The 13,175-nt window shown below is 41.8% G+C and overlaps 1 protein-coding gene across 1 annotated transcript in view; it reads left to right on the top strand.

Moving 5' to 3' along the window:
* The window catches only part of KLB (klotho beta), a 34,539-nt gene extending 25,282 nt beyond the window's left edge, over window positions 1–9,257 (top strand). Inside the window, 2 exon segments of the mRNA XM_027104032.1 lie at window positions 4,858–6,001; window positions 8,881–9,257. Coding sequence (XP_026959833.1) covers window positions 4,858–6,001; window positions 8,881–9,257 — 1,521 coding nt within the window.
* The last annotated feature ends 3,918 nt before the right edge of the window (window positions 9,258–13,175 follow it).

The following is a 13,175-nucleotide window of genomic DNA, read 5'->3' as shown; positions in this document are numbered from 1 at the left end:
ATTTATTTTTGGCTGTGTTGTGTCTTCTTTGCTGCGCTCAGGCTTTCTCTAGTTGCGGTGAGCGGGGGCTACTCTTCGTTGTGGTGTGCAGGCTTCTCACTGTGGTGGCTTCTCTTTGTTGCAAAGCACAGGCTCTAGGTGTGCAGGCTCAGTAGTTGTGACACAGGGGCTTAGTTGCTCCGCGGCATGTGGGATTTTCCTGGACCAGGGCTCGAACCCATGTCCCCTGCATTGGCAGGCAGATTCTTAACCACTGCACCACCAGGGAAGTCCCTGTCTACTTAATCTTAAAACCCTCATTTTAAGAGACATAGATGTAGAGAACAAACGTATGGATACCAACGGAGAAAGTGGCAGGGGTGTTGGTGGTGATGGGATGAATTGGGAGATTGGGATTGACATGTATACACTAATATGTATAAAATAGATAACTAATAAGAACCTGCTGTATAAAAAATAAATAAAGTAAAATTCAAGGGCTTCCCTGGTGGCGCAGTGGTTGAGAGTCCGCCTGCCGATGCAGGGGACGTGGGTTTGTGCCCCAGCCCGGGAAGATCCCACATGCCGCGGAGCGGCTGGGCCCATGAGCCATGGCCGCTGAGCCTGCGCGTCCGGAGCCTGTGCTCCGCAACGGGAGAGGCCACAACAGTGAGAGGCCCGCATACTGCAAAATAAAATTCAAAAAAAAAACAAACCTCATTTTATAGGCAAAGAAACTGAAGTTTAGGTAGGTTACAGAACTTGTCCAGGTTACCCAGATTTGTCTGTCTCCTGACCATTATGCTATAAGACCCCACAATACCACACTATTACCTGTATTCTAGAAGCATATGGAAAAACAAGATGTGCAAGTGATAGGACCAGACAAAAGAGCCCAAACCATTAGTGGGCAAAGTTATGAATCTCAACCCCTATCGATATTTAAATAAGACTTTAGTAAAGGCTCAGAGGTGATAAAAGGGGGAAAGATACAGAGAGTAATATAAACACAGTGACTCACCTTCAGTTTGTGTCCCCTGGAGAGCCACCTACTTACCCAGTGTCTACCTCCTCCTCCACATGGCACAGGCAGGCCATCTTTTCCATACCACTTCAAGTAGGTTTATATTTTCCAAAACTCCAGACCCAGCAAAGAGAGGCCCCAGGGGAGACAAGAGTTCCAGCCTGTACGTGATCCAACCTGTAAGTTCCTGCTTCCTCTGAAGACCCATCTCTTCCCCAGTGTTTGACACTGTGAATGTCTGCCCCCTCTGAGGACCCTACTCCTATTACTCAGAGAAAGAGCTGATCACTTGGGTCAGGGGAAAGTAATTCTGTGATCAATCAGGCCTGGGTTTCTTGCTCACACCTGGAGCCCATCAAGGAGTCAGCGTCCCTTGAACTTAAACCAGGAGTGAGGATGAGTGGCTCGCCAAGAAAAATTAGGGTGCATTATGAAAACTCAGCCAGATGATGTATGAAAAGATGGTGGGTAGGCAAAAGAGTAGATGTTCTCTATAGGAAGACTAATAAAGTGAAAGTAACATCTTAAAAATATTGCTATGCCTACCCACACACATCTTATTTTCCTCCAACCTTTTTTTCATGGCTCACGGGCCCAGCCGCTCCGCGGCATGTGGGATCTTCCCGGACCACGGCACGAACCCGTGTCCCCTGCATCGGCAGGTGGACTCTCAACCACTGCGCCACCAGGGAAGCCCATCCTTCAATATTCTTCTCCAACATTTTGTTTTGAAAAATTTCAAACTAGTACAATAAACACCCATATCCCCTTCATCAAGATTGGCTGATTGTTAACATGTTGCCATGTTTGGTTTATCTCTCTCTTTCAGAACCATTAAAAAGTTGCAGACATCATTATACTTTACCCCCAAACATTTCAGCATATGTCTTCTAAGAACAGTGACATTCTCCTATCTCATACTATTATCATACTCAGGAAATTTAATATTTATTAAATATAATCCAACATATAATCCATATTCAAATTTTCCTAAATGTCCCCAAAATGTCCTTTATAGATTAAAAAAACCTTTTTTTTAAAATCATGAATAAGGAACACATATTTGTTGTTGTGTATCTTTAGCCTTTTAATTCAGAGCAATCCCCCTAATCTCTTGGTATTGACATTTTTGAAGAGTTCAGGCCAGTTGCTTGTAGAGTGTTTCACGGATTTCTCTGTTTCTTTATTAGATTAGTTAAGCATTTCTGGAAATAATACTACATAGATGATGTTATGTATTTCCCATACATCAAATTAGGAGGCACATAAAATCAGTTTGTTTCATTACTGAAGACATTACTTGAAGTAATAGTCACCAGATTTCTTGGTTAAGGTGGCATTTGCCAGATCTCTTAACTGAAAAGTACCTTTTCCATTTGTAATTAAGAATTAATCTGATGGTGATACTTTGAGACCATATAAATATCCTGTTCCCCAACAACATTTAACCAGTGGTCTTAACATTGATACAATAACCTTGCCTGAATTAATGATTACTTTGTAGATTGCAAAATGGTGAATTTCTAATTAGATTATTCCTTCTATATTTATTAGGTGAATTCTTCTAAATTCAATGTGCTATAATTCATTGTTGTCATTGTTTCATTGGGCCTTTTGCTACTCAAATTTTCTCAAATTTGGCCAATGGGACTCTTTCAAGCTGCTCCCGTGTCTTTTTGACATTTCCCTTTTAGGTTTTAAGCACTTCCTTATTTTTCTGGCACAAGATGTACCAGCATCACTTCATTCTTTTCCTGCCCCAGACCTGGAAAAAGCCATTACTCCAAAAACCCCAGGATCCTTTTAGTGGAAAATAGAACTTTAGAACCAAGCTCTGGGAGCCAGGGTTGAGATCAGGGTGCAATACTTTAACTATATCTATTGGCAGATTAATCACACACTGGCTAAGACTAATGCTTTCTGGATATTTTTAAAAGTAAGACAGATTTGGGGAATTCCCTAGCAGTCCAGTGGTTAGGAGTCGGCGCTTTCACTGCCGTGGCCCGGTTCAGTCCCACATCAGGGAACTAAGATCCTGCAAACCGTGCCTTGGCCAAAAAAAAAAAAAAAGTAAGAGATTTTTCATTTGATCTTGCCTTACCTTATGGCAGGATTTCCCTTTGTAAATACCCTTTCAATATCATGATGCTCTGCGATTTCAAAACACTGGAACTGACCATCTAGGCTAGGAGGGTTTTACTCAAATAATTATATACAGATTTACCTTAATGCTCACATGATCAATGTTCTCTCAGTTTAATGTTCTAGATAACTGGCTGGCAGATGGCAAGTGGGAATGATATGATTTTGTAATTAGACTATGAAAGATGACACACGAGAAAACAATTAGAGGGAAAATATTTACCAAAGGTTAATTACCCATTTATTCCAGGTGTATTTAAATTCAGTCATGGGAAGAAAAAGCACTTTAAAACAAGTTCAGAACTTTTACTTTTTTAAATTAAGCTTGAATTTGGATATGTTTTTCTTAAGCCCTTTTCTGTTTTAATTTAGACTCAAGGGCCTAAACAGCAATTATTGCAAGCAAAACTAAACCCAAGTTATAAGTACCTTATGTTTGTAGAGTGCTTTAGAGTTGACAGAGCAGTTGGCCAGATCACACCTGTGAGGTGCGTGAGATTGCTCTGTCACTATACAGAGTTGCCAAGCCTTGACTTTTAAAGGGACAGAATTAGAACAGGAATCCAGGGCTCTCTCGCTGGTGGACGGGCAGGGAATGGGACGCCATCAGATCCAAGAGTCAACTTGGGAGCTTCTCACGGTTATTTTAGGGTCCTCTCTTTTCATAGTTCAAGTACCTTATGTAAGGAGGGTGTTGAGTATTCTCCCTTTAGATGAATAAATGCTTTGTTCTCACAGGCACATGGGTGGGGGAGAAACAGAATGATGCACATGTGATATCACCGGGACTTTTCAAATCAGGTGCGTTAGAGAGATGCCTTCAGCAAATGCAAGGGGTCATTCCCCACCCTGTCCCACTGTCCTCTTTTAGGAAACGTGGCTGGGGTCAACCAGTCCCCTCTAAACCCAAGTGCCTATCTCAGTGAAATCCTCGACAACTGGAATGTTAACTTTGCCTTCAATTTATGGCAGGGTTTGGAAGGTCCATCTTTTGTGACTCCTTTTAACTGAGAGGACTAAGCCAATTTCCTGATGCATTTGAACAGAATCACATGAGAGACCCCTACTACATTACTGTGTTTTTAGGACCGACAAACTGGAAAACAGCTTCTCAGTGTTTTCTTTTTTTTTAAATTAATTAATTATGGCTGTGTTGGGTCTTTGTTGCTGCACATGGGCTTTCTCTAGTTGCCGCGAGCAGGGGCTACTCTTCGTTGCGGTGCGCGGACTTCTCATTGCGGTGGCTTCTCTTATTGCAGAGCACGGGCTCTAGGTGAGCAGGCTCAGTAGTTGTGGTGCACAGGCTACGTTGCTCTGCTGCATGTGGGATCTTCCCGGACCAGGGCTCGAACCCATGTCCCCTGCCTTGGCAGGCAGATTCTTAACCTCTGTGCCACCAGCAAAGTCCCTTCTCAGTGTTTTCTGAAAGACAACTTGTTTTCCAAGGCAAGCCCTGGGTGTAGTTCCTTCTCTACCTTTTCTGGTCTCCCTAGTAAATTTCAAGGGCTGAGAGGGAGGACAACCCATCAGGCCTTTTTTCTGACATCGCCAGAATAGCAGGAAGACATATGTTGTTATGAAGGACATGTGCATCACTTATTTTCTCTGTTGTCAGTGAGAGGCAAAATAAGATCAGGCTCTTCTTCTCAGAGGATGTATGCCAAGTCTGTCTGCCAGGGTGTGCTTTACCTGAATGTGCTTGTTTTTCACAGCCAGAGTCGGTGGCTTCCTCCCCACAGTTCAGCGATCCTCACCTGTATGTATGGAATGTGACAGGCAACAGACTGTTGCACCGAGTGGAAGGAGTGAGGCTGAAAACACGACCAGCTCAATGCACGGATTTTGTCAGTATCAAAAGACAGCTTGAGATGTTGGCAAGAATGAAAGTCACCCACTACAGGTTTGCTCTGGACTGGCCCTCAATCCTTCCCACTGGCAACCTGTCCACGGTTAACCGACAGGCTCTGAGGTACTACAGGTGTGTGGTCAGTGAGGGACTAAAGCTCAACATCTCCTCAATGGTCACGTTGTACTATCCAACCCACGCCCACCTAGGCCTCCCCGCACCTCTGCTGCACAGCGGAGGGTGGCTGAACCGGTCAACCACCAAGGCCTTCCAGGACTATGCCGACCTGTGCTTCCAGGAGCTGGGGGACCTCGTGAAGCTCTGGATCACCATCAACGAGCCTAACCGGCTGAGTGACATCTACGACCGCTCTAGTAATGACACCTACTGGGCAGCCCACCACCTGATGATCGCCCACGCCCTGGCCTGGCACCTCTACGACCAGCAGTACAGGCCTGCACAGCGTGGGGTTGTGTCGCTGTCTCTCCACTCGGACTGGGCCGAACCCGCCAATCCCTATGCGGACTCGCACTGGAAGGCGGCCGAGCGCTTCCTCCAGTTCGAAATCGCCTGGTTCGCAGAACCCCTCTTCAAGACTGGGGACTACCCGTTGGCCATGAGGGAGTACATCACCTCCAAGAATAGGCAAGGGCTCACGCGCTCCGCACTGCCTCAGTTCACAGAGGAGGAAAGGAGGCTGGTCAAGGGCACTGCAGACTTCTACGCCCTGAACCACTTCACCACCAGGTTCGTGATGCACGAGCGGCAGAACGGCAGCAACTACGACGCGGACAGGGACATCCAGTTTCTGCAGGACATCACCTGCCTGAGCTCCCCCACCCGCCTGGCCGTGATACCCTGGGGAGAGCGCAAGGTGCTGAAGTGGATCCGGAGGAACTATGGAGACGTGGATGTTTACATCACGGCCAGTGGCATCGACGACCAGTCTCTGGAAAATGATGAACTCCGAAAATACTACTTAGAGAAATACATTCAGGAGGCTTTGAAAGGTGAGGTTCGGGGGCTATTTCAGATACAGTGAAGTATGACATTCCCAGATAATATGAACAGAAGAATGAGGGGAATAGGCTCATTAATGACAGACAGTGTCAGCTCATTATGGGAAATTTGGCAAGTACAGAAAAATATTTTTTAAAACCTGAAATCTTACACCCCCGAAAAAAGTGCCTAGGCTCGTGCTGACTAGATATCATTAATACAATTGAGCTCATACTACAATATAGTCTTGTAGCCAACTTTTTTCTTAATATCACATTATAAATGTGTTCTGTCATTAAAAGTTCCTTGTTAACATTATTTTAATCGTTGCTTAATATCTCATTATAGGGACATATCTCAGTGTACTTAGCCACCTCTCTCATGTTTGATACTTAGGTGTTTCTTCAACTACTAAAAAATAGGTATCTTTGTATATAAATTTTTGTCTTCATTTCTAATGATCTCCTTGGGATGGATTCTCCAACATGGAATTATTGGATCATATATTATAAACAGCAGTGTTTGAGAGTGCTTATCTCACATACTCCTCCCAGCATCGGTTAATATCACATTTTTAAAAAATATTATTTTTAAATGTTCATGATCAATTTGTTGAAGCTGCAAAAGTTCCTAGAAATTTATTCATTTATTTGACAAATACTTATTGAGTACCCAGTATGGGCAAAAACTGGTCTGGGCAAAAACTATTCTGGGCACTATGCCACCACTGAACAAAAATAAAGATTACTGTCCTTTATGGAGCCTATATTTTTCTAGAATAAGAGTCAACAAACAAGTATAAGATATAGCATGTCAGGGGTGAAAAGGTCTGTGGAGAAAAAACAGCAGAGAAGAGGGTGCCTCAGGGTGGGAGACAGGAGAGTTGTTACAATTCTAAATAGAGTGGCTTGAGAACCTCAAAGATCCTCAAAGAGAAGTGAGGCAGCAAACTGATAGTTAAGGAAGTGTTCTAGGTAAGAGAAGAGCAAATGCAAAAGCCCTGATGTTGGAGCATGCCTGGCCTATTTGAGGATCAGGAAAGAGGTCAGGATAGTTAGAAAATAATGAGCAAGGGGGAAAGTAACTGAAGATGAGGTCAAGGAGGTAAGGGAAGAGGCAAATCAGGTAGGGCTTAGTAGGCCACTGTAAGAACTGTGGCTCTGAGTGAAATAGGAAGACTAGGAGATTTTAAACAGAAGGGTGATATGCTCCAACTCACACTTTAAAAGAATTACTCTGGTTACTCTTTGTGAATACACTGTAAAGGAGCAAGAATTGAAACAGGGAGAATTGCACTGGTCTGGGTAAGGATAACAGTGGATTGGATCAGGCTATTAAGAGTGGAAATGGTGAGAATTGGCCAGGTTCTGGATGTATTTTGAAGGTAGTCAAACAGGATTGGATGTGGGTATGAGAGAAGAAAGATGATTCCAACATTTTGGCTTGGGTAACTAAAAGGGTGAGTGGCCATTTATCAGGTTGGGGAACAGGTTTTTGGAGATGAGTTGTTTGTTGTGCAAAGGTTAAGTTTGAGATGTCTCTTAGACACCCAATTAGAGATGTCAAGTAGGCGAACAGATATGAACCTCAGGTTCAGGAGAGGTCTGGGGCTGAGACACAAATTTGGGAATCAAGAGCAAATGGATGTATTTAAAACAATAAAGCTGAAGGAGATCACTAAGAAAGCAAGCATAGAGAAGAGGGCTGAGCCCTGAGAAACCAGTATTAAAAAAAAAAAAGACTAAACAGGAGCCAATGCTGTAAAAGATAACTAGAGAAGGATGTGCAATCAAGGGAGGTTGTTGTTTTTGCTTATTAAGATACCAAAGTTATAGCATATTTATATGGAAATGATCCAGTAGTGAGGGAAAATACATGAGAAAAGAGAAAGAACAATGGAGCGATGTCCTTGAGTAGACGAGAATAAACTTAGTGAATGTGTAAGTGGAGAAGTCAGCTTCCTCCAGGAGCATGAATAGGTCATCCATAGTAACAGGAGAGAAAGCAGAGTACCAGTGCAGATGCCAGTAGGTGGGTAGATGTGATTATAGGAGACTGAAGTTCTCCTGAGAGCTTTAGCTCAGCAGAAGTAGGGAGGAAGGTCATCACTTCAAAGCAAGGATGACAGAGTAGGGTCTATCAGTTTGAGGACAGAAAGGTGTGAAAAAGTTGAGGAGAGGGCTTCACTGGTGGCACACTGCTTAAGAATCCGCCTGCCAATGCAGGAGAGACTGCACCTTCATGGTCCGGGAAGATCCCACATGCCGCGGACCAACTAAGCCCGTGTGCCACAACTACTGCACCTGTGCTCTAGAGCCTGCGAGCCACAACTACTGAAGCCCGCGTGCCTAGAGCTCGTGCTCAAGAGAAGCCACCGCAATGAGCACAGGCACCACAACTAGAGAAAGCCCACGCTCAGCAAAGACCCAACACAGCCAAAAATAAAAATAAATATATTTATTAAAAAAAAGTTGAGGAGAGCTAGAGTAAATGGCTGGGGAAACCAAGTGTAGTTATTGGGCAGCACAAAGGGCACATCTGAGATTTAAAATCAGGCCAAATAGGCAAGATTTTTCTGCTTTTGACACTAGGAACAAAAGTAACAGTAAGTCCTTTGAGCTTCATGGCTCCAATTCTTAAATCTGCTTTTCCTCCAGGTGTTTTTGTATTATTATAGATCAAAGTTTTACTTCAAATTTCTTTTTAAAGTTATAGCATTACACATATTTTCATCTTCTTAAGATCATAAAAGAATGTCAAAAAAACCTTTAATGAAAATCACATTTTATGGGCACGAGTTTCAGATTGTTTCAATGAAAACTAAATTCTTATTCAAAAACATTTTATAGTCCACTTATGATTAATAATGTTCATTTCTGATATTTTTCAGCATACTTGATTGATAAAATCAAAATCAAAGGCTATTATGTATTCAAACTGACTGAAGAAAAATCTAGACCCAGATTTGGATTCTTCACATCTGATTTCAAAGCTAAATCCTCAATCCAGTTTTACAACGAACTGATCAGCAACAATGGCTTCCTTTCTAAGAACAGTAGATGCAGTCAGACTCAAAGAAACACAGAGTGTATTGTCTGCTTACTTCTTGTACAGAAGAAACCACTGATATTCTTTGGATGTTGTTTCTTCTCCACCCTGGTTCTACTTTTATCAATTACCGTTTTTCATAAGCGAAAGAGAAGAAAATTTTGGAAAGCAAAGAACTTACAACACATACCATTAAAAAAAGGCCATGAGAGTTCTTAGCTAAGCTGATCCTACCATATTTCTGTCTGCATGATGGAAAAGTTTAAAAAATTCACTCCAGTTCCATACACTGGTAACTTACAGAAGATACACCTATACTGTAGAAAAACAAGTTTTGAGATATTAGTGATAGCCAAGGTAATGACAATAAATGTCTCCGCTATGTGGTTCAAATTTTCCCTTATGTGTTAACATCAGTGAATTCAGTTCTTGGATCTATGGTAAAGGCTTCCCTAGAAGGTAAGGTATGAGGATTATCTGATACATTGTTTCATGGAGTTTGATGAGCTGTTTCCTATCATTATCCTACAGTTTTTTCCTAGGAATACCAATAGCTACTTATGATAAAAGAAATTGTTTTGAAAAAAGTGCAACTTATGTTAACTCCATAGCAGAGATTTAACTCTTAACACAGGATAGTCGGTGATAAATTCTGTCACTTCTAACAAGGTGCTTTCCCCTTTGGTGAGGGTGTTTCTCAAATGGAAAGAAAAAATAGGGTAAGTAGTGCTTGTGTATAGCCAGTTACAATATAGACTGTAGCACATCAATCCCTTAGTTTTTCTCAATAAAAATTAAATTAAGCACTCACAAAACATCTAATTTTGTGAGGTCTTTTTCCAAATGACTTTTAAAAAATAACATTTAATTTCCAAAACTCATCTTACGTTAAATATCAGATGACTAAGATTAAAAAGAGAGCTTCCCTGGTGGCGCAGTGGTTGAGAGTCCACCTGCCGATGCAGGGGACACGGGTTCGTGCCCCGGTCCGGGAAGATCCCACATGCCGCGGAGCGGCTGGGCCCGTGAGCCATGGCCGCCGAGCCTGCGCGTCCAGACCCTGTGCTCCGCAACAGGGGAGGCCACAACAGTGAGAGGCCCGCGTACTGCACAAAAAAAACCCAGCTAGACCCAACTGCCTGTGATGACAGGGAAGTCACTCAACCTCACCGTACACGTACAGCAACTTCTTTAGACAAATTGACATTATTCTTCACTTGAATTTTCTGAGGTGACAAGATGTATCATACTTAGGAAAATTAAAACATTCTAAAAAGATGAAAAGTTTTAAATTATCAAGTTACCAAAGGACCATTTATCCCATAAGACTTGCTCTCTCCCCTGAAGTGCTTCACTGTTCTGACACATGCACAGAGACCTGTAGACTGCAGCCATATCTGGACCTCTCAACTGTGTCTCTTTGGACACAATTCAGAACGTTGGTGGTCTGCATAAGTGGAAACTATTCTTACATTGCAACTTTTGAAACTAGGATTAAGCAAATTCTTAAACCTGAATTTGCAGTTTGACTTTCTTGAACTCTATGCTTAATATTCATTCACTGTATTCTCAATATTGGAAGAAAACCTGACTCTAAACCCATTTATACACATCCTTTCTTTAAGTGAGTCAGCATTTAAATAACTAACCAGTGTCTACTCTCCTGGAATTCTGACTTTAAGAGTCAAAGGAGGGACCTCCCTGGTGGTGCAGTGGTGAAGAATCCACCTGCCAATGCAGGGGACACAGGCTCAAGCCCTGGTCTGGGAAGATCCCACATGCTGCAGAGCAACTAAGCTCGTGTGCCACAATTACTGAGCCTGCCTTCTAAAGCCCTTGTGCCTAGAGCCTGTGCTCCGCAACAAGAGAAGCCACTGCAACAAGAGAAGCCACTGCAACAAGAAGCCCGAGCACCACAACAAAGAGTAGGTCCCGTCGCAACTAGAGGAAGCCCACGCGTAACAAAAGACCCAATGCAGCCAAAAAATTAATTTTTAAAAAAGGAGCAAACACTCATTTAAAAAAAAATGAAGACTAAACGCAGCCCAAAATAAGTAAATATAAATAAATCTAAAAAAAAAGTCAAAGGAAAGCTCTTATTTCCTACATAACTGAGATACTAGTTGATAACAGCATTGTTTCAAAGATACAAATAACAATTGGTCAATTCAAACAAATGCAAAAGTGGTGAGACATCAATTTGCTATCTCTGGCTGGCCAAATTCAAATAGTAGAATTTGGCAGATGTGTTCTTCTATTCTCCTTGTTCCAACTGCACCCCTCCTTCAAACTTAGCAGATTTTAGGTTATGCAAGGAATTTTTTGTATTTTCTTTTTGAGAACCACTTAGTTATTGGCCTTGAGGCTATACACAATTACAATAACTAGTCAATTATTTTAATTTTATGGATTATTAGTTGAGCAACTCATCAACTCTTTAACCTCTAACGTCCAAGGTTTTGAAAGAGAAATGCATATTCAGTCATAGGAATAACAAAGCTTTAGAATTAAGATTTTGCTTTTATGGTCTCTACTTTGTGTTTTGACTAAAGTATCTTGTATTCATTGTTTGTAACTCCACTAAACAGCATTATTTTATGTCTTTACATTTAGTGCTTAAGCTTGACTTGCGACCCTCTTTTTTAAACTTGTTGCCTTGCCATAAATTCTTGCAAATAGTAAAGTCCCTAACCCAATGCTTACCCTCTTCCCTTTTTTTTTGGCCACTTGGGAATTATTTTACTTTTTTTTTTGGCCACACCATATGGGAATTAGTTCCCTGACCAGGGATCAAACCCACCGCCCCCTGAAGTAGAAGTGCAGTCTTAACCACTGGTTTAAGCCATCATCATACGAAAGTCCCTAGGTAAACATTAAAACTGGCTCATGATCAATTATATTTACTATTCAGGTTTTTCTTAAACTCATTTTAAAATCATAAAGGGTCAATTAGGAACTGTTGATAGCTTTTGACAGGGTAAGATCTTTAAATTTAAGCTTTTCTGAGACTTGGAAAAAAATCATCTTAAAATGTAGCTTGTGTTACTTTGTATATTGTTACATTGCTGTTGTATTCAATGTAACCTTTCACTAAAAAGTCTGATACATATGGAAATATCACAACTATGGTGTTTAAAGAGCCTCTGGAAAATGAGGTCAGTACACTGTGACTAGGTGTTTAATTCTCGATGTAATTTATTCCAAATAAACCGGTTTATGCTGATTATTTATATTCAACTAACAATCTGGTCAGTTTTAAGAACTGTGGAATGTGAATGGGTTTGGTGTTATAACTGGGTTGTGCCCCAACACTGCCTCCCCCATCCTCCCAAACCGTGTGCCAACTGGGTAACTTACTCCTGAGTATGTTTTCTGATTATACAACGTGGACTCCTACACCTCAAAACTGAAAAAACACACATGTGCTTATCCATAGTAAACACAGAAAATGTGGAGGTCTTCCCTGGGGAGAACTAGACTTTCATTTACCACACCCAAATTACTGAATGGAAATAACTCCTTAGCTACAACCAGACTGCAACAGTAATGCTGTGAAGGTCTCACACCACCCACTTCACTCTTGGAGAGCATCACACTTACTCCCACAGCTGCTACTACCGCCTATATGCTGACACTCTTCAACAGTAACACCTCTACCCCTCTGCAATGTTGCCACTTGGAAATTACTTCCTCAACCCTCAAATTCTGTCAACACCTTCCAAAACATCTTTCTAGTCCCATTACTATTACTGAATCTGCATAACTTGAATATCCCTGGCAATCTGGGAACCATTCACTCAGCAAACAGCTAAATGCCAGATATTTTTCCAGGTTCTTTACTTGGAATATCCCAGTGTAGAAAAGATAGAAAAGACCACATCCTCATGAAGGTCAGACTCTAGCAGGAAAAAAGCACACAATCAATACATAACAAAGTAAACTATTAATATTACATTATAAATACAATGGACAAAAACAAGTTTAGCAGGGCAAGGGTATGCTAGGATGGGCATAAGGAATGAGCACAATTAATAGGAGGGTCAACGTAGGCTTCACTGAAAACACTGGACTATAGACTTCAAGATAACCTGTCACTCCAAAGGGAAAGACAACTTGAAGGCTTTAAGGCAGTGGTAT

This window comes from Aethalodelphis obliquidens, unplaced genomic scaffold (assembly GCF_003676395.1).
Source record: "Aethalodelphis obliquidens isolate GAN/ISIS:26980383/991018 unplaced genomic scaffold, ASM367639v1 scaffold6, whole genome shotgun sequence".
In the NCBI taxonomy this organism is placed as follows: Eukaryota; Metazoa; Chordata; class Mammalia; order Artiodactyla; family Delphinidae; genus Aethalodelphis; species Aethalodelphis obliquidens.
This window is presented reverse-complemented; position numbering and strand designations above follow the sequence as displayed.